Raw genomic sequence first — 25634 nt, forward strand, 5'->3', positions numbered from 1 at the left:
ACTTATGATTCCTCCAACCAATAAGTTGCCAAAGCAGAGACCAACTTAGCCAGTGATTGGGAGCATGGAGATGTCTTAGTCAGCAATTCAACTTGTGTTGCAGTCCATGCAAGACTAGAGAATGCAACATCATACGTTCTATCTCCTGATATGTTTCCCCTTGTCATTCTTTATGATGTTACATTGGCTCATTTTCTTCCTATCCAGGTCCCTATAATATCAGATTCTCTCAGTGGACATATTGTATATTATAAGATTTTTTTCTGAATTAATCATCAAGTATGGATATGGACAGAGACCAGAAGGCGGAGAGAATATTACACCTCACCCTAGAGATCCTCTTCCAGCTTACTGGAGAGGTGAGAGATTCTGATGACGTCACATTACATCATTTTTATCTATGGGAATTACAGATGGACAGAACTGGAGAGGTGAGGACTCTGGAAATGTCTGTAGTGAGATTTATTAATGTGTCTCTCCATAACCAGGATTACACAGTAGTGAAGAAGACCTCTAGTGAGAGCTGTCAGGACCCTGTGTCTGAGGGATGGGGAAGACCCCTGAGCCCAATCACTGGGCCTCCACCTCACCCCCTGATACATGAGGACATCAATGACCAGAAGATCCTAGTACTCGCCTACAAGATGATAGAGCTGCTGACTGGAGAGGTGACACTGCTGGGAATGCTGGGACGTTATACAGGAACGCTATGAAGGGATCGGGGGGATGACTGTATCATTGTATGTGTCAGGTTCCTATAAGGTGTCAGGATGTCGCTGTCTATTTCTCCATGGAGGAGTGGGAGTATTTAGAAGGACACAAAGATCTGTACAAGGATGTCATGATGGAGGTTCCCCAGCCCCTCACATCACCAGGTAATAGACAGGACTAAATACACACGGCCTATAATTATCTGTATGTAAAGAATGAATTCAGTCCCTGTATGTGTTTCCTCCAGATCTATCCTGTAAGAGGACAACACCAGAGAGATGTCCCTGTCCTCTTCTTCCACAGGACTGTAACCAAGAAGATCACAATGCTCCTCAGGATCATCAGGTAGATGGAGAGAAGGTGTCAGGAGATCTCCCCTATGATGTGTAGACGGCTGTGAAGGTCTTGTGCTCAGTCTTGTTTTATCCACCAGTATTATATGTTTTATACTTGTGTAATGAGAGCGGTGGAGATGGCAGGATTAGAGCTGATCATAGATGGGACTTCTCCATCTGTCTGTGACTTTTACAGTATTTATTTCAGGGTGAAGATCTGACCCATATTAATACTACAGAGACATATGTGAGGGGTGAGGAGCGGTGTAAAGAGGAGATTCCTACATATGACTACCGAGGTGAGTAGTAACCACTAAATGCTGAGAACTCAAAAATACTTCAGTCACCAGCTGTGGCTACTTTATTGGTTGTGTAGTCCGGCCATATCACAATCGTGTGATGACCATTTTGCCTCTAGAGTATAACATTCTCCTCCATCTGAAAATGTTCAAATGATTTTGTGAAAGCCTTTTTCTATTTAACTTACAACCTGGACGATCCACCTACCTCAAGGGATTAGAAGATTCTGACTTTTACCTGTCCAGCTCTGTAAACTACAAAACCATATAAGTGTACGTAGATTGTGCTGACAAGTTAGAAAATCACTTGAAGAAAAATATTATGATGGACCTCTAAAAGAAAGTGGAGGGTAATGATGCTGTTGGCTTTGTAGAATCCCGATTAGGTATGAGCGAACATGCTCTGTGATAACTCTGATATCACTTGATAATCTGGGTGCTGGGATTTGCTCGTTACTCGGCAAACATTAGCCAGTGCTCGATTTGAAACTCTAATCCCCACTCCACATATATGGCGCCTTTTACACAGCCAGAACCATGCAGAGATTGCCTGCAGGTAACTATAATGCTGTAGCTTGCTTGATAATGGCATTACTGTCATTCCTGGCTGTGTGACATCATCAGGGCTTTATTAAAAAGGTAGACGCCATCAGGCTCGGCACACTGACGCCATTGCACAGCTCTGTGACAGTTGTTATTGGAGGAAGAGAGTGCTTGTCCAGGCGTGTGTTATGAATGAGTCACCGAAGGAGGAAAAAACAAAAATACAAGCTAAGTCCAGAAAACTGGAGAGGTTGGTAGCTATCGGATTGCAGACCCCTGATCCTATCCACAACAACTAACAGTAGCCGTGGGGGGTTCCTACGATTCCCTAGACCCCTCGATCACAGCCGGAGAGCTAAATAGGCCAAAAGAAAGAAAGGGGAAATCTAAACTGCCCCAGAGCAGACCCCAAAGTAATAGGCAGCCCCCAACATATAATGACGGTGAAGCAAGATGAAAACACTAACACAGATAGAAAGATAGGTTGAGCAAACGATGGGGCCCAAGCTAACTAAAAAGGACAGGATAGAAAAGCTGCTGTCTGCAATCCGTAAAAAGACCCTACCAAAAAATGTCCCAACCGTCTGATAGGAAAAAGAGGCCCTGAAGTTTCTAGGACTTCAAAAAGACTATATCAGCTCTCAGGTAAATTCTGAGGACAGAGCAAAGAGATAAACTGATCAGAGACAAAAATGGAACTCGGCACACCCCCGACCGGGGATGGCTGAACTCCAAAAAACAAGGTTAGCAAAACTAATAAGTTCAATAGCAGAGCAAAAACTTATCTTTGGGAAGCAGGAATCAGACTGGTCTCCAAGAATCCAGCAGAAATCACCAGCGACTCAGAAGGGCGTCGGCTGCCTTATATCCAGTCAGAATTTCCTGTTACCCAGTCATCATCTACCGGATCAGGTGTTTGGTAATCAGCCTCACTACCTTCCTTCACCAGAAGAGGGAGTTCATCAGACTTCGACGGTGAAGGGGAAAATGAACTCACAACAGGCGTGTATGTGCACAGTACGATTAATCAGAGTCTTGTAGTGTAGATACTTGTGCTGAAGCTGTACCATCATACTAACAGCTGTTCTAATCTTGTGCTTTGAAGTTTGTATCAGATACAATCTGAATTTAGCCTAGGGAGGAAGAGAGAGTTGGAGCAGGGAGAGTGGCTGAATACTGTCTGTAGGCTCTGATTAGAAAATCACTTACCGTATTTTTCCGACTATAAGACACACCGGACCATAAGACGCACCCCAAGTTTTCAGAAGAAAAATAGGGAGAAAAATTAATGCGTCAAATGAGGGTCCGTCTTACAGTCCGAATTATTCAACTTACCTGGGGGGTAGGGTGTGATATGAAGCGCTGGTGGAGTGGGGTCACAAGCGGTGGTCTGGCTCATCCCTGGCTGGTGCAGCAGGTTCGGTGGTGTGGGGGCTCTGCCATTTTGTGAAAGCCCCCACACATCCATCCTAGGCTGATGAGCGGTGATTTTTTTAGATGATCGGTGGTGCCGGGGCTCCGCCGGCATTGGTGGAAATCCCAGAGCCCCCGCACATCCATCCCGGGCTGGTGCGGCACTTTTGCAGGTGATCGGCGGTGTAGGGGCTCCGCCGGTGTTTTGTGAAAGGCCGGAGCCCCCGCACTTGCATTGTTGCATTGCTGAATTGAAAATGGCCGCACATAGTGAGATCTCGGGAGACGAGATCTCGTCTCCGGAGATCTCACTCTGTGCATGCGCCGCCTCCGGCGGCCATTTTCCCGAAGCTCAATTCAGCATTCCATTGTTGTAATGCTGAATTGAGCTTCAGGAAAATGGCCGCCAAAGGCGGCGCATGCGCAGAGTGAGATCTCAGGAGACGAGATCTCGTCTCCCGGGACAATATCTCATCTCCCGAGATCTCACTATGCGCTGCCATTTTCAATTCAGCATTACAACAATGGAAGTGCGGGGGCTGCGGCCTTTCACATTATAATTCTAAGGCGTTTACATGGTAATCTACAGAAACAGGTATTTTAGAATATAATAATATAATATGTCAATATTAATTAACATTTCCTCACACAACATCAAAACTCATAAGTCATTATGTATGGCTACTGTCCTCAATCTTATCATTGCCTCCAGACTATATCCATAAATTCGCGCATTTTGACATTTTAATGAGTTTGCTCTTTCTACCAACAATATCACATATACACACATTGACCATATATTTGGTAACCCTATTCCCCTATTGATCAAATCTTCCTCTAAGCACGTCTGCTGAGGTTGCTAGGAGACATGATCTCATTTTCCATCCTCCATTTAGTACATTTTATTAGTTCTTTTGTAAAAGTGTTATCTTCCCCTAACTTTCACAGTGGGCTCCAGCACTGCTCGTAGCCAGGTCAATGGGAATCGGGCTTCCTCCTGAGGAAGGAGAAGATCACACCTGAAGAAGATTACTGCATTACCCTCCTTATAATTTTTTCCCGGCTTTGCACATTTTGCCAAGCCTTTTTTTGAGTGTAGGAGTACAGCAAATACATTTTAAAAATATTTGAGGCCCGCCAGTTGTTGCTTTTCAGTTGTCTATGGATTACATTCCATATGTTTTCCTTTCTTTGCACTTTCTGCAAAGCCTTTATAAGTGTAGAAGTACATAAATTACACTCTCATATTTTTATTTAAAAAAATATTTCTGGATTTAATTAGTCATCCATACAGTTGAACACGTTTATTGTTACATTACGGTGGTATATAAAACTGCAAAAAGTGTTGAAAAATATTTCTGGATTTAATTAGTCATAAATATAGTATTTGGTGATACAGTTGTGCTCAAAAGTTTTCATATCCCAGCAGAATTTTTGCTTTCTTGGCCTTTTTTCAGAGAATATGACTGATAACACCAAAACTTTTTCTCCACTCATGGTTAGTGGTTAGGTGAAGCCATTTATTGTCAAACACTGTGTTTTATCTTTTTAAAGCATAATGACAATTCAAAACATCCAAATGACTGTGATCAAAAGTTTACATACCCCATTTCTTAATACCGTGTATTGCCCCCTCTAGCATCAATGACAGCTTGAAGTCTTTTTTGGTAGTTGTGGATCAGGTTCTTTATTTTGTCGGATGGCAAAGCTGCCCACTGTTTTTGCCAAAAGCATCCAGTTCCTGTAAATTCCTGGGCTGTTGTCATGATCTCCACTCTGTTCCTGTCTGATATGTTACTTTTTGTAGGGGTTGTCAGTATATTTTGGTTGTGCTGGGTTTGTGCAGCATCATCTGTGTTCACTTTCCTTGGTTAGTCTTCTACTTAAGCATGCTATCTCCCTCACTCAGTGTCAATCGTACACTTGCTGCTGCCTGTGTAAGTCTGATCCCTCTGTGCTTTGTGCCTGACTTTATTCCCTTCCTGAACTTGACTCTTTGCTTGTGACCTGACTTCTCTTTTGCCTGATCCCTTTAAACTATATTTGCGTTTCTGGTTTTCCTGACCCCTGCTAGTGAATTGGATTTAGTCTCTGACTACCCCTTGTTGTACTGCGCCACTTCCTGGTCCTGACCTCGGATCGTTTGACTTCCTTGTACTTATCCAGTAAGTAGTATTATATTACTATCTGCTATTTTAGTTTTTCTCTCTATTTTTGGGACTTATTACTATAGTGACTCACGTCACAGCTGCATGCTTGAGATCTCCCCAGAGTGGCTCATGTTATTGAGGTCAGGAGACGGAGATGGCCACTCCAGAGCCTTCACTTCTGCTGTAGCCGATGACAGGTCGACTTGGCTTTGTGTTTTGGATTGTTGTCATGTTAGAACGTCCAAATAACATAGTTAGCAAGGCCGAAAAAAGACAATTGTCCATCCAGTTCAGCCTATATTCTGTCAGAATAAATCCATAGATCTACGTCCTTCTAAAGAACCTAATTTTCACGATTCCACCCCTCAGGGTGTCTGGGATGCAGATGCAGTTATTGGACGGCCAAGCTGTCAATCTGGCACAGGGGTGTGCTGAAGCTCAATACTTTGATGGACAGCATGGCTATCCAGTCTGGTTCTAGGGCACGCTGAGCTGTCAGTGTGTTGATTGACAGCTCTACTAGCCAAACTGTGACTGGGAGGCGTTGGCTGTCTCAGGTGTTCCCTATCCTGGGTAATTGCAATGCCTATTTAACTGAGCAGCTTCTCTCAGACCACTGCCAGATGTACATTCATCCTGTGAGGTTTGTGCTGTATCCTCTCCTGTGCCTTGTGTTCTGTTTGCTTGATCTGTTGCCTGACTTTGGACTTCGCTCTAACCATCCGCCTATTTAACCCCTTCAGTTCTGATCCGTTAACCTCCCGGTACTCTGACCTCGGAATGTTACCTGACTACACTTTTGTCTCTTCCTTCTGTTTATGACGTGCCCTCCTGGCTTCTGACCTTGGACTCCTTGACCACTCCGACTCACGGCTTGGCTGTGAGAAGTGACTGGCATCACATTACGTCTGGCCGCTACGTTTTTCTTTTTCGCCAGTATGGATCCTGTTCACACGCTTTGTGACCAGGTGGCGAATTTGATGCAGATGGCTCAGGATCTGGCAAAGGATTGCCAGAGTCTGGAGTCTTTGTAATATCAGTTGCAGGGTCAGATAAAAATCTTAATGAAGACCTCCCGTAGCCCCCCACTGCCGGCTGTGGCTGTGACGTCAGTACCCTCTGATGTACAGTTGGTCTCTCTCGAACCTGTTATATCCCTCCCTGGTAAATTTTCAGGAGAGAAAGACCAGTTTAGGTAATTCAGGGAGAGCTGTAAGTTATGTTTTACCCTGCGCCTCTAGTCGTCAAGGGAGGAGTTCCAGCGGGTGGGAACAATCATGGCCCTACTGCGAGGGGGTCCTCAGACCGGGAAATTTTCTTTATTCCCCACAAGCCCCAGAACGGTTTTCCATTGATGCCTTTTTTGACAGTTTAGGTCTGATATATGACGAACCCGACAGAATTCAGGTTGTGGAGGCTAAGATCATGAACCTGGCACGGGGGGGTCGCACAGCTGAGGACTACTGTACGGAGTTCTGGCAGTGGTCCACAGAAGTTCTATGGAACGATGCTGCTCTCAGGTGCCAGTTCCAAAGAGGCCTTTCCGAGACACTCAAGAATGCTCTGGTCTACCATGACGCCCCTTGTTCTCTGATGGAGACAATGACTCGGGTCTTACGAATGGACCGCAGAATCCGTGAGAGACATGGTGAACAACAGGCCGCATGTACTACTTCCCTGGAGCAGGTGCATTTACCTGAGGTTAGAGTTGCCAGTCTTCGAGTTGCAGAGAGAAGACGGAGACAAGATCTTGGACTTTGTCTATACTGTGGTCTCTATGGACATTTTCTTTCAAGAATTGTCCAACTCGTCCTCAAGCTATGAAACCATCGGGAGAACATCTGGGTCTGGGTGATGGCCGAGAAGGTCACCCAGATTCCCAGGTACCTTTTTTCGTCCTCTGATAACGTGCTGATAAATTTGATGATTTCCTTCGAGAACTAGGTGTTATCAACATTGGCGTTCATTGACTGTGGGTCTGCTGCTAACTTTTATTGATTCGGGACAGGTTCTGATGTTGGGGACAGTTAGATTGGAAAGACCCATTCAAGTCATCACTCTTGACAAGACACCGTTGGCTCACAAACTGGTCGAGAGAGCAACGGTGGATTTCACTCTCCGAGTGGGAGACCTCCACTCTGAATTCATCTCTTGCTTTGTGTTGGATAATTTACCTGCTGGATTGGTACTGGGGTTTCCATGGCTGCAGATTCACAATCCAGTTATTGATTGTGTCAGAAGGAGATTGTGAAATTGAGCCCCAATTGTGCTCCACTAGTCTGGAGGGTCTTCCGGGTTACCCAAAGGACTTCGGAGATGTGTTCTCGGAAAAATAGGGGGAAGATGCTACATCCTCATTGTCCCTAAGATTGTGCTATTGATCTTATTCCTAGCGCCAAGTTGCCAAAAGCTTAACAATTTGTCCAGGACTGAACGGGCCTCCATGAAAGAATATGTTAGCGAAAATTTACGGAAGGGTTATATCCGTCCTTCCTCCTCCCCTATAGCTGCTGGATATTTCTTTGTTAGAAAGAAAGATGGAGGGTCTCCGTCCTTGCCTTGATTTCCGAGAACTAAACAAGATCACAGTTAAAAATACCCACGTCCACTCATCCCCGACTTATACAATCAGCTTCTGGGGGTAAGGGTGTTTTCTAAACTCGATCTTAGAGGGGCTTACAATTTGATACACATCCGGAAGGGTTATGAGTGGAAAACTGTGGTTTTAACGTCTGAGGGTCTTTTTGAAAACCTTGTCATGCCTTTTGGATTATCTAATGTTCCTGCTGTGTCATGATCCAGGTCGGGGTTTGTTTTCTGCTTCCCAACATGGTCAGGCGGGGGTTAACCTTCTCTGCCTCTCTGGTGTGTGGATGTCTATTTCCCTGCGCTGTGGCTGGCAACTGATTTCAGTGATAGTTCATGTCTTCGGTGAGAGCAGCTGACCTAGCATACTCAGTGTGTCCTTTGCTACTTGTCTGCCCGTATTTTTATTTGCCCCATTCCCTACCTCTGACTCAGTGTTTTCTGTGTGACCGTTCCCCGCAGTGTATGACCCGGCTTGACTTCTGACCTGCCCATCCGTCTTCCGTTCCTGTTTGGTGTGTTTCTGGCTGTGTTTTCGTCTCTTGTTATCGCGCTCGGGGATTTAGTTTTCATCGCCTCAGCTGCACGATTTGCGGTTGCTAAACAGGCTGAATACATGTGAGGAATGCCTGTTTGTTAGGGAATCCCCACATGTATTCAGGCCGTCCAGCAGCTGCAAATCATGCAGCTGAGGTGATTAAAACTAAATCCCTGAGCACGTCAAAATACTCGGAGGACACCCGAGCATGCTCGGGAAAACCCGAGCAACGAGTATACTCGCTCATCACTACTACTTACACATATTTTCCCCTGTCCCCATTGTTCTTATTTTATGTATCAACCTTTTCTGTGGCACCATATCAAAAGCTTTTGAAAGGACTGCAGACCAGAGCTAGTGGTATATACCACGGAGGTACCATCCAATGTGACAGTTGGACCCACCCCCTTCCCACCTCCTGCCTGCTCGGGCTAGCTCCGTCTCCACCTACCGAAACCCCCCCCCCCCCCCCTTCGGCTCCCGGCTCTGGTACACTGAGCGGTGCAGGGCTTCTCCCGTGCGCCTCCAGCTCTCCTACCTCCCATCTTCCCTGAACAGAGAAGCACCTGCCTGCGGGCGATGCGCTGCATTTACTCATCGCTTTGGAGTGCGGTGTTCTCCCTCCACTCTCCCCTCCATCTGTCACCCGTGACGGTATACCGGCGGGCTGGATCTGAGGCTGTGGTACTCTGAGTTTTCCCACCTCTGGCCGGCGCCATATTGAATAGCGCATCAGAACGCTAAGGGCCTGGGCGGTGACATCAAACATCAACAGGAGGCGCAGGGCCACCTCACAAACGTCACCGCTGCCCAGGAAGGGGTTTAAAAACAAAAAACCCCATAAAGATATAGGGAGAGGAGATCGAACAGAATTAAGAGTGGAGTCAGAGAGGACCAAAGGGGGCAGGAAATAAGACGCCCTATATTACCTGAAGTAATACATACTGGGAAGGCTCTTCAATTAATTGGCTAATAACCCTGGAAGCTCCTAGCCCTTGGTTTCCTGTTGCTTTTAGACTACGGCATAAACTACAAAGATAACAGAGAAGGGAAACTGGAATTACCATATTCTTTTCATGATCAGAACTTTCTCTGGGACAACAGGGATATTTAGTGGTTTTCTACAGAACTGCACCCAAAAAAAATTTCAGAATGTAAAAGAGGACGCGTTCTGGTTTCTCATTCATTAAAAATGTAACCTTTTCTTTGACTGCTTACACTGGGGGACTTTGTTTGGTGCCAAGATAATTACTCGTCGGGGCTGAATTTGCCAAGTCCTCACCCTCCTTGGGCTTACAATCTCCTAGTGACTCTGACTCTGAAATTGAAAGTTAAATGGAAGATTGCAGAACTATGGGAGAACAGCCCGTATCCAGGTCCTTTTATAAAAAGGATACTTGCCAAATCTCTAGAACCGGTCGTTAAAGACTTGTCTGACATCAAGCAAGAAATTTCACAAATGGGTCATAGGGTGGATGCGCTTCGGGTCCTTTAACTCTACCTTAATCCAACGCTGTTATAGCCTACTCACAAGGTCAAGGGTGTCATATCAACGAAATATATTCTATTCTCATGGTCTTTCAGAATAGGGAAAGACGGAATAACCTGCGAATAAAGGCCATCACTGAATCAGTCGCAGCTGAAGCTCTGTCTCCGACTCTGATAGAGATATTGTCCCAAGAGGACCCCTCCCACATTGAAATAGTGAGGGCTCACAGGTCATTAAAACCCCGGCCTAAATCAGGAGCCCCCCCCCACAGAATGTAATTTGCTGCGTTTTGGACTATCGCACTAAGGACTTAATGTTAAGAAAGTCAAGAGAAACAGAAAATATAGTATTTGAGGACTCGCCGATTTTGATCTTCCCAGACCTAGCGGCATCAACACTCAATAAGAGACGCCTATTGAAACCTTTCACAGAAGCCTTGCGTCATGATCACTGTCAATTCCGTTGGCTATATCCCTTTGGCTTTGCAATTACATCCAAAGATAAGCGTATTCAAGCTAGGACCTCTGCGGAAATCCAAGAAGCGTGTAAAGAGTTGGGGATAACCTTGGAAAAATACCCGGATTTGGAAGCATACCAGTCAACACCTTCCTTGAATTCTTTACCCCAGCCAGCATCTTGGAGTGTGGTCCAACCTGCAAGAGTCCATCGAGACAAGCGCCAAACAGTGAAGCTCCACCCATATCACTGGACGATGAGAATGGATGAATTAAACTGCATCTGTCACCCCTTTTTTCGAATATGAGCTGCTGGCTCAAAAAAACTCCTTTTTCTTATCTTTCAGATTACAAAGGGGGCTTATCTACAGCATTACAGAATGCTGTAGATAAGCCCCTGATGTCGGTGCTGGCAGCTCATATTTGAAAAAAGGGGTGACAGATTCCTTTTAATGGACTGGGTACTGGATTAGACCTGGTCGCAGAATTTCCATTTCCAGGCAAGGTTGACCTATAATGATAGAACAGCTTGAATTTTGTTATGTTCTGTCTCATTGTTACTTGTTTATTTTCTTCTCTCTTTTTCAGGTAGAGGTGCTTAGATTTGGATTTAGCCGTCTGAATAGTTTCTAAATACTCTGCCTGTTATTGAGCTGTGTTCACTAATAACAGTATGTCTCGCTTCCTATGGGGCTTGCCTAATTCGCTCTTTAGCTTTATTCGGACTCAGGTAGGCGGGTGGGTACTGCCTCATGGATCTGGAGAAGATTGACTAAATACGGAGCCTTGGGCATAGGCGCCATCACAACCCCCCGCCCCTTCCCCTTAATGATAAACGTTCCATATCAACATGGTTCATGTTAATGTTTACGGCGCTAGCCGAGACTTGTGTACCACCTGTTATTGTAGTTTTAATGTACCCCAATTATTCTGACATCCTTTCCACTCCTTCTCCCTTGGTCCGATTTGGTTGCAATACAGACTAAAGTTCCGCACACTCACTCTCTTTTATGGAGACTAATCAAGGTACTAAGCTAGCAAGTTTCAATACGCATGGCCTAAATTCACCTATTCCGAGAGCGCAGACACTTAATAGAATCAGAAAGTAAAACTTTAATATTCTCCTCCTGCAAGAAACCCATTTCCAAAGTGAAAAACTTCCCTCTTCTGATGGGTCACTTTATAACCATTGGTATCATGCTACTCCCCCACCCCAGAGAGGCTCTCATCTGTTGAAATTTTGCATTCCTGAAGTTTAGTGTCCTCGTAACCCCTCTTCTGCACAACTTATTAAACGACACATGAAAACTTATTATTTTGTGATCACTATTACCCAAGTGACCCCCAACCCTTATATTTGATATGCGGTATGGCCTGTTGGTTAATATTAGGTCTAGCAGTGCCCCCCCTTTTGTTAGGTCCTGAACCAGTTGTGAAAGGACTAAATACACACGGCCTATTATTTGTACGTGAAGAATGAATTCATTCTCTGTATGTTTCCTCCAGATCTATCCAGTAAGAGGACAACACCAGAGAGATGTCCCCGTCCTCTGCTTCCACAAGACTGTAAACAAGAAGATCTTGATGTTCCTCAGGATCATCAGGTAGATGGAGAGAAGGTGTCAGGAGATCTCCCCTATGATGTGTAGGCGGCTGTGAAGGTCTTGTGCTCAGTCTTGTTTTATCCACCAGTACTATGTTTTATACTTGTGTAATGAGAACGGTGGAGATGGCAGGATTAGAGCTGATCATAGATGTAACTTCTCCATCTGTCTGACACTTACAATATTTGTTTCAGGGTGAAGATCTGACCCATATTAATACTACAGAGACATATGTGAGGGGTGATGAGCGGTGTAAAGAGGAGATTCCTACAGATGACTACCCAGGTGAGAGGTAACCACTAAATGCAGAGAAGTCACAGATTCTTCTCAGTCACCGGCTGTGACTACTTCATCAGTTCGGCCATATCACAATTGTGTGATCACCATTTTGGCTTTAAGAGGGCTTTACACCTAGCGATATCGCTAAAGCGTCACCGATTTTGTGACGCAGCAACAATATTGCTAGCGATATCGCTATGTGTGATACTTGCCTCCGACCGGCTCCCCCGCTGGCTATCGCTGATCGCGTGAGATCGTCCAGGTCCACTTCTCGTCAGCTGCTGGGCTTCCTGCTGACGCCGACAAGCGACACGTGGACGCGGGCAGGAGGACGTCTTCATCGCCGCGTCTGAAAGGTAAGTTACGACCGCTGCTGCGTCGCTGGTGAAATCTGCCTGTTTGGCAGCTCACTAGCGACCATTTAGCGATGCACCAGCGATCCTGACCGGGTCATATCGTGGTCGGGATCGCTGTTGCATCGCTAAATGTAAATGGGGCTTTAGAGTATAACATTCTCCTCCATCTGAAAATGTTCAAATGATTTTGTGAAAGCCCTTTCCTATAGGACTTACAACCTGGAGAATCCCCCTACAATAAACAATGGACATAAACTAACAGACCCTGTTGACAAGAAGATACATGTAGGGGGAACCATCCATCACACTAACAGCCCTTATTATGGCTAATCTTCTGCTTTGAAGTTTGTATCAGATACAATCTGCATTTAGCCTAGGGAGGAAGGGAGAGTTGCAGGAGCAGGGAGAGTGGCTGAATACAGTATCAAAAGAAAAGAGCAGAGAACCGACCATATAGTCCAAAAATGATTTATTATTAAATTCAGGTAAGAAATAACAGAACAAACAGCAATGAATTGGATAAAATATAAAGTAATAAAAGAAGGGACGCACACCCAGGGGTATACTATTCAGATAAAACTGGGTGAAAAAGTGACATTATGGTGTATATAATACAAACAACGAGTACACACTCTCAAGAATCAATAGAACAAATAGTGCAAAATATCACTAAATATAAATAATGAATAAACAGGACTTAATTAATAAAAGTTCTAGTGCAGTGTAACAAAAAGTGTTACCATAGCAGCAATAGAGGTATTAAGTGTATACAATCAAGTGGTAAAGGTACAAAGTGGCAACACAATGTAAAACTGAAATTAAGTATGTTACCATAGCATAAAAATCTATGTATAAATGTATACCATATAGTGATTGGAGCATCAAAGTAGCAGCATTAGGTGAGGGTATGATAAAACGTGCGTAGGATCATGTGAAGAATTATAAAAAACTAGATGGTGGCCCGATTCTAACGCATCGGGTATTCTAGAATATGCTGCATGCGCCATCGTCCTCCTCTGTGGTGGCGTCACCGCTACCCGGTGTTCGGGCACTGTGGAGATTTCCTTCTGAACAGCATCTGCGTCCTGCCTTAGGCTTGCCCCTTGCCAGCTGGTGGGGTTTTCATGCTCCTCTGATCAAGTTATGGTAGGGCACATCATTGGTGACGTTCCTGTGGAGGATTGCTGCGGGCGCCATCTTCCTCCACTTTCAGTGACGTCAGCGCTACCAGCAGTCGGTGCTCAAATTATCTTGGATCTTCCTCTGTCACCTTCCTTGGGGATGCCCCTCATGGCCTGAGGGGTCTGCGATCTATTTTGGACTTTTTTTCATCGGGCACACTGCCCTAGAAGATCTTGCTGCAGACCGCTGTTTCCGGCTTCTCCGAGGCTGGTGACATCAACGCTGTCAGCGATATCCGTGTCGGTGCTCAAATTGTATCGTAACATCCTCTGCTGCCTTCCTTGGAGCTGCCCCTTGAGTGCTGAGGGGTCAGGAGTTGTTTGTAACTTTGTTTTCATAGGGCACACCGCCCTGGAAGATCTTTTATGGGGCCGCTGATTTCTCCTGCTCTCTGGCTTCTCCTCCCCTGCTGGTGACATCATTCGTGGCTGGACTGCGCCTGTCGCTGATTGGTCGCACCTGGCCTGGGCGACCAATCGGCAAAGCGGGATTTCCGTTACAGACAGACAGAATTAGACGATTATATAGTAGATAATAAGACCAAGGTAGGAAACAACTCGCAATGATGGTGCAGCACGCTGGCTCCTAGATGTCATCCGCCCCAATGCACGTTTCGGCTGCATCAAGTGGCCTCTGCTCTTCTTCTTCCAACTTAACATCACATACAGTATAGTCCTCAGTGGTGGCACCCCAACTAACCTTCCCCCCCTTCACATCGCAACTCTCCAAGCGCCCAACTGACTGTGGGGAACCAAAGATGGGCCATTCTGCAGAGCTTCACCCCCCCCCACATCACAACTCTCCAAGCACCCAAATAAATGTCGGGAACCACAGATGACTGAGTCTACAGATCTCTTCACACATTCTATTCCATGGGTATCAGAGGTTTGATCTAAACATTCACAGAATAAAGTTTAGGAAATCATCTGCACTGTTGGCCAAATTTTTTCTGATTTATTCTATGGCCGGACAATGTTTTGTCAGAACATAAACCAAACCCTCTTCAACAGACGTTAACCTCATTGGGTGAAGGTGATCCATTTGTGACGAGACTCAGATATTTGAAGTGCCTGCGGACTGTACTGTGCTGTCAAGGCAGGAAGAGGAGGAGGGTGACTCTCAGGGCAAGGACTGGGAGAACAGAGAGGATGACTATAAGGTAGTAGATCACACTTGTAAACTCTGAGGCATGCAGCTGAGTAGCTTTTCATAGGAGGAGGATGAAGATGAGGTTACATAGACACAGAGTTATTTTATCACGACAACCAATGCATCCTGAGGCCCAACTCTTGCAATGGACAGCATTGTTCGCGGTTCTGCAGTTACCTAGCTTGGGTCCTTTTTTGCATATTAGCATGATTTTTAAGATTCTTGCAATCTGTCACCTTTTTGAAAAACCTAGCAGAGTTAAAAAAAAAAAATCATTTCAGTACTACATGCATGACCTGCCACATGTGTGATAAACATGCGTTAATCTGGGAATGTCATTGTACTAAAAGGCAGACTAGCTGGTCTCGCCAACCACCGTCCACCTCATCAACCGCATCTTCTGATTCTTCCTCCTCCCTCCCTGTGGAAAGTGTTGTCACACAGGTCTGTGGCCGAAGAACCTTGGGGTGATTGATAGCCTGTCAGCTGATACAGAATTGGACATGCCTGCTGTTTTTGACTGATCTTGCCTACCAAGCACACCCCTATATTTCTCAATCCACCGTAACATCTCCGCCTGCACCTCTCTCACAGTCCAGCAGCTTGTCTTGTTCACCCTACTCCACCCTGTGTCGGCACAGCAGCAAACCCTTGTTTCTGCAGTTGTGCTCACATAAAAGATTCTTCACTCCTACACATGGCACAGTTAACAGATTGAATTTCACCATCTTCAACCTACTAATAATACCATACTTTATATAACACAAACACATTACGCATAGCTTTGAGTCAGCACTTCATATAAAACAGTCAAAAATTAACAAGTTTAAGACAATTCAAGCAAATATAATTCCAACCTGCTAAGATCACAGCGCTTGTTTCTTTATGACTCATGGCCTTTGATCTCTGTGATTATTGCAAGATCACTCCCTTCTGTTGCCCACAGAAATGCAGACTTTCCACCTTTATGGATACAGACTATTTCCGAAAGCTGATGGCTGTCGCAGTCCCCCCCCAAATACAAGTTGCCCTGGCACCATTACTTCTCTAAGAAAGATGTGCCTGCGCTATAGCAGCAAGTTGCAGACAACATCACTCATTCCCTGAAGAAAATTTTGTCTGCTAGGGTGCATTGAAATAATGACACCTGGACGTGCAAGCATGGACAGAGGAATTACAGCTAGATGACTGGGTGACTCCGGTGGCTGTAGGGGCATTCGTGGAAGCGTGTGCTCCACAAGTTTTGCAATACCCAAGGCTGGTAGGGCGCTTGGGGATGGAGAAATAAACCACAACACACCATAAGATGGATAACTAAACTTTTAGACAACAGGGTTTGGAGAACTAGACTACTAAACAGCTATGATTGCAGAACTAAACAAATATACACACCAGAACATGGAAAACTAAACTACTAGACAAGAGGGGTTAGAGATCTAAACTACTAAACAGCTTGACTTGTAAAACAAAACTACTACACACCAATCGGGCCGCTTTGGAATTAATATGCCTTGGAGATCACAGTCATACAGATCAACAGTTGTAGACACATATCGATTCCGAGGTTGAGCAAAGGCTAGCTACACTCAGCCTGTAGCCAGAGAAGGTCGTGTGCGATAACGGTGCAAACCTGGTGGTGGCCCTACGATGGGCCAACCTTACACACGTGCCTTTTATGGCTCGCATCCTCAATCTGGTGGTACAGGAATTCCTACACCACTGTCCCAGCATGGATGTCCTGCTGTAGAAAACACTGTCGTTGTGTGTTCACTTCCACCATTCCACATAAGTGGGTATAGAGATCTTTCGGACTACTAGTTGACCAATTGATATGCAAAGTGACCACACTGTAGAATTCAAGTCTGCACATGTTGCAGCAACTGTGGCAGTAGCGCCGAGACCTGGTGCAGTATGACATTTTGCATAGCCTGTCACATCGCTGGACGCACATGTTGCAATTCACACTTGCGCAGCAGACACAGATGAAGGACCTCTGCACCCTTCTGCATGTTTTTGGAATGGCTGATAAGATGGTTAGGGGTGACGATGCTGTAAGCTGCATCACTGTTACTGTCATCTAATTGCTGGACCACACTTAAAATAGTTTGGGTGATGAGTTGCTGGTGGTCCCAGGGGAAGGCAAGTAAGCAGAGGAGGAAGCCTTTAGGGTTAACAATATCTCTAAGTTCAGGTCTGTTGTCTCATTGGCGGTTGCCATGGGAGGAACAAATGGAGGAGGGACAAATGGAGAAGGACCATGGAAATTATGAGAAGGAAGAGGTGATGGTCGCGCACCAGTTAGGAGATGAAGAGGGTAATGATTCCCTCTCTGTTGTCCATGGTTGCCATAAGGGGATGGATGAAGAAAGCTTGAGTGTTATCCCGCTACCAACACACTATGGAGTTGGACCTCATGAAAGAGACCGAAACATGTACCCTTCTTGCAGCACTATCTGTAACATGATTGTTACCTGTATAGTTATGATTCAAAATAGTGCTGACTTCTGGGTGCCAGTGTGTCCTATCCATGAAACAAAAGTACATTTTGACAGTTGCCTCCCCACCTGAAAAAGGGACGCATCCATTCTGCAGTATCATAATGTGTGAAGACAATCTTGACAGTGGGTTTCCCCAAGATAGCAGTGACGTACACAGTTTGCATCACAGTGATAGGCTTCCAAACACAGAAACGTTGAGTCGTCAACGCAAAAACATTAGCAGCCTTGCAGTGCTGGAGTCCTGTGTTCCAACCCCACCAAGGACAGCATCTGCAAAGAGTTTGTATGTTCTAACAATGTATACAAGGGTTTCCTCCCAGTACTTTTCTACCTACACTCCAAAGACCTACAGATATTACATTTCGATTGTGAGTTCCAATGGTGACAGTAGCAGTAACGTCTGTGAATGTCTGTAAAGCAAATGTTGAATTATTGGTACTATATAATTGATAAAAAAAAATTTGTCATTGATGCACCACAGTAGAAATAATATAATGGGGACTGACAAATCTTCCACTACAGCCAACCCAGCAGATGTACACCCAACCACTCATGCACATATTTGCAAAAATTAGTTGGAGTCAACAAGAAAGTGGTATAAATTTCAAGAGAGTAGGAATAGTATAATAGGCACTGACACATCTTCCACTACAGCTAACCCTGTAAATGGACACCCAACCAAGAGTGTACACGTTTCCAAAAATTAGTTCCAGACACCAATAAAGTGGCATCAATTTCACCACCTACCCCATTTACACCTCTAACACCGAGCCTAATCTTTATTAATTATAATATGTCTTTGGAATGTGGGAGGAAACCCACGCAAACACGGGGAGAACATACAAACTCCTTGCAGATGTTGTCCTTGGTGGGATTTGAACCCAGGACCCCAGCGCTGCAAGGTTGCAGCACTAACCACTGAGCCACCGAGCCTAATCCCCCTTCCACCACGACCTCGCTTTTTCACAGTCATATTGCTCACATAGTGTGCTATGAGCACAGTATTAGCAACCAAAAATTAGATCTTTTACTCTGCACCACCTCTGCACAGCCGAATTTCACTGTGGCACTACTTGAGAAGGTGAAATATGACGTGCTGAATCGAGGTAGTCACAGTAAAAAAAATTTTTTATGTGTGGATGAGGCCTGTACGACAAATTTTAAAACTGAGAATAAAAAATTCACAGCACCACATAGTAATAAGGGGTTAACTCTACCCACAATAGAGGTGCACGTCAATTCCAGAGAGTCCTTCCCGCAAAACATCCAGCCATTCAAATAAAAAATGAAGACCGCCTCAAAAGTTGGTGAAAAATTTGCAGTTCCTTTATTCTGCCCTCTGTGGCGACGTTTCGATCTACATGATCTTTTTCAAGCACAGCACATGACACAATAACCCCGTTTAAATAGTCTCCAAATCCACCCCTTAATTAGCAATAACCAATCACCAACAAGCAACTTATATATCAACAATACACTTAACATCCCAACTCATCAGGGATCATGAGAGCATTGATGTAGCATTTTCGTTAACATGACTATCATCCGTTGTAGTGCCGTCTCCTGTTCACCTTGTCCAATGAGAAAGATGTGCGATCTGCGCATGTCTCGGCGTCCTCTCATTGGTCGTTATCCAGTTCTCAATAACACTCTGCGCAGGCTCTGACGTCACAAAGGTCCTTCATCGATTCCTGCACAGTCACTAGCATCACATGATGCAGTCACATGATTCAAAAGGTCCTTCAGTAGTAAAATTTCACATATAACTCTCATACGTCAAATTTACATAGTTATCCTTCGCCCTCTATTAATTTATAATGACATAACAAAATAGACTATAGCTCAATGAAATAGTTTAATAATCTGTTATCCACCAATTGAATATATTAACCCTTGTGTGTCTAACCCACATAAAGATACATTAATCATTACCTTAACTCAACGATAACACTTCTACACTTGCACTGACCCGTAGAAGCGCTATTAGGTGCGAAACAGCCGTCGTCAGAGTCTGCTCACTCCTTTCTTCAGCCTCCCGGCCATGAAGTTTTGATATGGTTTGCCAATAAAGCGGATTTTCTACTTGGATCGGTGAGTGCTACAGTCCTCTTTTCTTTGATGGTGGATTTGCATACACTGTATTTTCTGGACTAGCACCTGGGATCACGGTGTTAAGCCTTCACATGCAGAATGGATTTGACAGCTTAGACCTGCAGCGGCACTGGCGGTGCCGACCGGCTTTTCTCTTGTTACGTCAACTATAACACTGATCATCATAATCAAACAATCAAGATACATGCAGAACATATATGAATAATTCATTAGTCCCATCCAGGACTAACGTTGCCACAGAGGGCAGAATCAAGGAACTGCAAATTTTTCACCAACTTTTGAGGCGCTGTCTTCATTTTTTATTTAAATTTAAAACTCGGATCTCCTCTAATGTATGACTTAATGTATGTCGATAAGGCCTGTATAAGATTGAGTGAATGTTCAAAACAATTTAAAAGTGCCATGCCCCCTGCTGTATGATGTTGGTAACCCAAGAATTTTTGGGAGCATGAATGGGAACGTACAACAGGACCAGTAACAGGGCTGCTGTGAGAAGTACAACATCCAGGATCCAGCCTACAACTATTACTCATCTACCCAACACCAATTATCAGAGAGCGTTTGATGCTCGTCAGAAGATAGGTGCAACAGATGCGTGTCTCAAGCTAGGCATAAAAGATGCCCGTCAGAAATTGGATGCCAAAGAAGCACATAATCTAGAAGATAGGCGCAAAACAATTTCAATCTCAGATCTCACCTGATGTATCACGTTTTGTAAAAAAAAAAAAAAAAAAAAGTGCAAAAGCTCTGCACACAGAAGAATTTCAACGGCACTAAATGAAAAAGTTGGGTATAGCGGGCTGTATCACGTTTATCAACAGAAAAAATTATATAATTTTTTTAATGCGCATTAGGTCTTCAAACAGTTTCATATCAAAACAGTAAAAAATGACAAGGTGGGATACAGCAGGCTTTTTCACATTTAGCGATTAAAAATATTATTTAATATGCTGTACTTGTGCATGGAGCACAATAGAAACCGTGCACAACACACTTGTAGGACATGTGCCCTGCTGGCTTTGTCTGAGAGCCTCAGTTAGGCCTCTTTCACATGTCCGTTTATTTCTGTTACTGGAAAAACTGGTACTGGAGATGTCCGTGTGTACTACGGGTGGCCGCATCAGTACCACACAGACAGCCGCTGGGGATGAAGTGCTCCAGTAAGTGCTGTTCCCCGGTGGCAGGTGCTGAAGCCAGCTGTCATCCTCCCTTGTTCTGCCGACGAGCAGAGGAGAATGATGAGCGTTATATTAAAGTCTGAATGACAGCAGGTGGGGGGCTTTTGGGACTCTTACCCCCATCATCCACACCTACTGTCTGTTAGGAACGGCGGAACGCACTAAAATAAAGTGCGTTCGCCGCTCGGGGTCCACCGTGCACAAGGTGTTAATACTGCTGCTAAATAATGGCAAACACTAAATATGGCGGTATTATTGCATGCGGGTTGGACGTCACCAGGTGTGCGCTGGGTGTACTCTGTTGGCTTCACAGAGATGCCAAAGGCATTAACATAAATACTGAGCCTGTTGGACTCAAAGGACTCAGAGACATGCATGCACGGTATGTGGTCACAAGAGCTGGACCCTAGGCAGAGGGTCAGAGTCCGTCTAGACCTACCGTGCGTGCGGCGTCCCAACTGCAGATGCCGAGAGGAGCTGCAGCGCGGCGACAGACACTGCCACTAATCGACAATGCCTGGTAGCAGGCGCACTGTTGGACGCTAGCACTGTGGAGGATGCTGTTGTGGCTTGCAGCTTGCCACTGGCTGGCGCTGACTCTAAAGCTAAGTCCCTATACACACTCGTAATATCAGAGGAAGGGGATCTTAATGAGTCATTCGCAGGTTCATGCATCCATCATCATTCACACAGTAGCAACTAGAGACTATACTAGCGCATGGCCGAGCGGCCATGCGGACCTTTTATAGCCGTGCGCTTCCTGGACCTTCCAGATCTCTGAGATGGACCAATGGGATCAGGCGAAGGACCTGAGCATGTGACTCCTGATCTCCAATGGGAGATCGTCTCGTGAGCATGCCCAGAAGCACGACGAGAGGACTTAGCCTCTGGAGCATTTTGCTGCAAAGCAGCCTGCATTGCTATTGCTGACCCAAAGGTGGCAGCAACAGCCAGACCCGCAGAGCGTCTGGGACGCTGAGACTGCTGAGCAATCTCCTCTGCGGTCGATAGACAATGAGAGACCGCAGAATGCAAGGCTCTGGATTCCTGCTGAGCCGATGCAGGAACCCGACGCCTAACATTACCCCCCCTCCTAGGGGCCCCTCCCCTCGGAGCCTTCCAATCCATCAAAAAAAAATTTCTTGCCACGTACCACCTTGTGTCCCATAGAGGTATAGGCCTCAGACTCGTCCAAAGACAAGTCTTATATCCTGGCAGATGTCTCGAAAAACCGGGACGTGTGAACAGGTTTGAGAAGGGACATGTGGAAGGCGTCAGGGATAGCAAAGTCACCAGGAGCAAAAGTTGGAGCGGGGTGCCGATATGTGTCGGCGGGCGTCTTCATTCTCTCTTTAGAGGCTTGAGTGACATGCGGGGTGCGACCCAAACGGTCGCGAACCTTCACTGCCCGGTCTGCCACCGGCAAGGGATACAGTAACCCAGCAGGCCTCTGTTTAGAGGGGCTGCTCCGAGCACAAGAGGCGCATGCCTGAATGTATTTTTTTGTGTCCCAAGCCCTGTGCGGCCACCATTAAGACCTTGCCAGGAGTTTTGTGGTTCACTTGTAACCAAAGTGACCACCCATCTGGGATGCGTATGCCCACGCGAGAACCTTGGACCGCAGGTGAGGCGGGACAAAGGTCTTGGCCGACGGCACTAATTCAAGGGCGGCCGTAACCGTGGACCTCAGATTCCCAGTGGAGGGCGCAGCAAGACCCGTGGGCACCTCCGCAGAGGCTACTTGGACACTGCCCCCCATGCACCTTCCCACACAGTCCTTGCTCCAGCCCAGTATACTCCCCGAGGACCACTCTATATGAGGGGAATGGCAACGGAGCCAGGGAAGTCCAAGAAGCACCTGGTCAATGCCCTTTGGCATAATGAGCAGGGACAATGTCTCGTGATGAGACGGGGAGATTGAAAACCCCAGGGGTGCTGTCTGGTGGGTAATCTGAGATGGTAAGGTAGATCCATTGACCACCCTGACGGTCACAGGGTGAGGGAGTGGCACCAGTGGAATAGCGTACTTTTGGGCGAAGGCCGAAGACATACAATTTCCTTCTGCCCCAGAGTCCACCGTGACCTCTACCTCCCAGGTGGAAGCTCCACTGTCTAACGTCCCTCGGAATACCGGTTTGGAGGAGAAAGTTTTCATATTATGTAGATCCCCACCAACTACTTCTGGAGGTGAATGTTTTTTCGATTGCTTCGGACACCTGTTAGCCAGGTGGCCAGACTGGCGACACAGGTAACAGCATGTGGAGCCCTGTCCCGGACGCGGTTTGGGACCGGTACGAGACACATCCATGGGTTCAGGAGGTATGACTTCCAGATCACGGGGTTCAAGAAATTCAGAGAAGTCGGGAGCCAACCCAAGCTTCTGTCTGGATTGAGTACGCTCCAGCCCGCGCTCCGTAAAACGGAGGTCAATACGGGTGGAAATGGCAATCAACTCCTCCAGACTTACGAGAACCTCCCTGGTAGATAAAGCATCTTTGACATGCTCAGCCAACCCTCTCCAAAACACAGGGATGAGTGTTTTATCAGGCCACTCCAGCTCGGAAGCCAGTGTCCGGAAACGGACGGCGTACTGACTGACCGACAGGGATCCCTGTGTTAACGCTAGTAACTGGAGAGAGGTGTCGTGAGTGAACCGGGGCCTCAGAAAGACCTTCTTTAGTGATTTTAGAAACTGAGCAGCGCTCAGTACCACAGGGTCATCACGCTCCCATAGTGGCGTAGCACATTCCAATGCCCTGCCTGACAAGAGGGAGACGATAAACCCCACCTTAGCCCGCTCTATAGGGAATCACGTGGCCAGTAACTCGAGCTGGATAGAGCCCTGGCTCACAAAACCCCTACAGGTGGCGCTGTCACCAGAAAATTTATCGGGCAACGGGAGGCGGGAAATTGTCGGCGTGGACATGGACGTACGGGAAACAGCTTCTGCAATTGTCTGAGCAGCGACCGCAGCAGCATCCGCAGCCGAGGTGGAACTCTCGAGGGCTGCCAACCTTCCCTCCAGCTGCCGAATGTACTGCTGTAGCTGCTGCTGGTCCGCCATTATTAGCCACACCCTGACGCTAGTATAATGTTAGGAACGGCGGAACGCACTAAATAAAGTGCGTTCGCCGCTCGGGGTCCACCGTGCACAAGGTGTTAACACTGCTGCTAAATAATGTCAAACACTAAATATGGCTGTATTATTGCACACGGGTTGGACGTCAACCGGTGTGCGCTGGGCGTACTCTGTTGGCTTCACAGACGCCAAAGGCATTAACATAAATACTGAGCCTGTTGGACTCACAGGTCTCAGAGAAGTGCACACACGGTATGTGGTCACAGGAGCTGGACCCTAGGCAGAGGGTCAGAGTCCGTCTAGACCTACCGTGCGTGCGGCGTCGCAACTGCGGACCCCGAGAGGAGCTGCAGTGCGGCGACAGACACTGCCGCTAATTGACAATGCCCGGTAGCAGGCGCACTGTCGGATGCTAGCACTGTGGAGGATGCTGTTGTGGCTTGTAGCTTGCCACAGGCTGGCACAGACTCTAAAGCTAAGTCCCTATACACACTCGTAATATCAGAGGAAGGTGATCTTAATGAGTCATTCGCAGGTTCATGCATCCATCATCATTCACACAGTAGCAACTAGAGACTATACTAGCGCATGGCCGAGCGGCCATGCGGACCTTTTATAGCCGTGCGCTTCCGGGACCTTCCAGATCTGAGATGGACCAATGGGATCAGGAGAAGGACCTGAGCATGTGACTCCCGATCTCCAATGGGAGATTGTCTCGTGAGCATGCCCAGAAGCACGCCAAAGGACTTGGCCTCTGGAGTGTTTTGCTGCAAGCAGCCTGCATTGCTATTGCTGACCCAAAGGTGGCAGCAACAGCAAGACCCACAGAGCAGGTCTAGGCAGAGCGTCTGGGATGCTGAGACTGCTGAGCAATCTCCTCTGCGGTCGATAGACAACGAGAGACCGCAGAATGTGAGGCTCTGGATTCCTGCTGATCCGCTGCAGGAACCCGATGCCTAACACTGTCACTGTTGTTAGTGGCAGTAGGTGTGAAGATGGGAGGCGCTGGACCGGATCGTGACACCCACCGCCCCCGACTCCACCCCCCAGTGAGTATAATCTAATGTGTTTTTCTTATCTTTCAGGTTTCATCGGGGGGGGGGGGGGGGGCGGCTTATCTACAGCATTACAGAATGCTGTAGATAAGCCCCTGATGGCAGTGTCCGCATCTTATAGGGCTAAAATGGGGTGACGGATTCCCTTTAAGGGAAAAAAAAGGACAGCTGTGCTGTGCATACAATAACGCTGCACCTCTAAGCTCTGCAAACCCCCTCTCCTCATCATACACCACCATTATCGTTGTTAAAGTGCTGAAAATATTTTTGATGGCAACACAAATATTTTCCTGCACTTTTACCGAATTTTGTTTTTACCAATTTTATGAAATTTTGCTCGGGTTTGCAATCACAAATCCGAATGTGCCATATTTGTGCTGAATTTATATTTGGCAAACATTTTCCTAATAAATTCGCTCATCTCTAACTACAACTACACTTTGTTCACAATATTTGAATGAAGTAGTACAGTTGGTACCTTGGAGTGTGTATGAATGACTCTGCTGGTAATTATTGGCACTTGGCGTATAGCTTTATGAGTTTAGAAGTACCACTGCATGACCATTTGAACAGAATGTGTAGGAGGACCTCCCTTATGTCTAATACAGGGTGCATCGGAGTCC

The 25634-nt window shown here is 46.2% G+C and overlaps 1 protein-coding gene across 2 annotated transcripts in view; it reads left to right on the forward strand.

Annotated features, from left to right (window-relative positions):
- The first annotated feature begins 211 nt into the window (after positions 1–211).
- The window catches only part of LOC141094287 (oocyte zinc finger protein XlCOF7.1-like), a 31380-nt gene continuing 5957 nt past the window's right edge, over positions 212–25634 (forward strand). The window contains exons 1-7 of one of the 2 annotated variants that reach the window (XM_073580124.1): positions 212–359; positions 489–668; positions 752–875; positions 959–1056; positions 1255–1345; positions 12026–12123; positions 12318–12408. In XM_073580124.1, the coding sequence (XP_073436225.1) occupies positions 282–359; positions 489–668; positions 752–875; positions 959–1056; positions 1255–1345; positions 12026–12123; positions 12318–12408 (760 nt within the window). In that variant the 5' untranslated portion in view covers positions 212–281. The remainder of the gene's footprint in view (positions 360–488; positions 669–751; positions 876–958; positions 1057–1254; positions 1346–12025; positions 12124–12317; positions 12409–25634) is intronic. The other variant, XM_073580125.1, reaches the window with a different exon arrangement.

Source organism: Dendrobates tinctorius, unplaced genomic scaffold (genome assembly GCF_039654945.1).
Source record: "Dendrobates tinctorius isolate UK_male_01 unplaced genomic scaffold, ASM3965494v1 ptg000063l, whole genome shotgun sequence".
NCBI classification, from domain to species: Eukaryota; Metazoa; Chordata; class Amphibia; order Anura; family Dendrobatidae; genus Dendrobates; species Dendrobates tinctorius.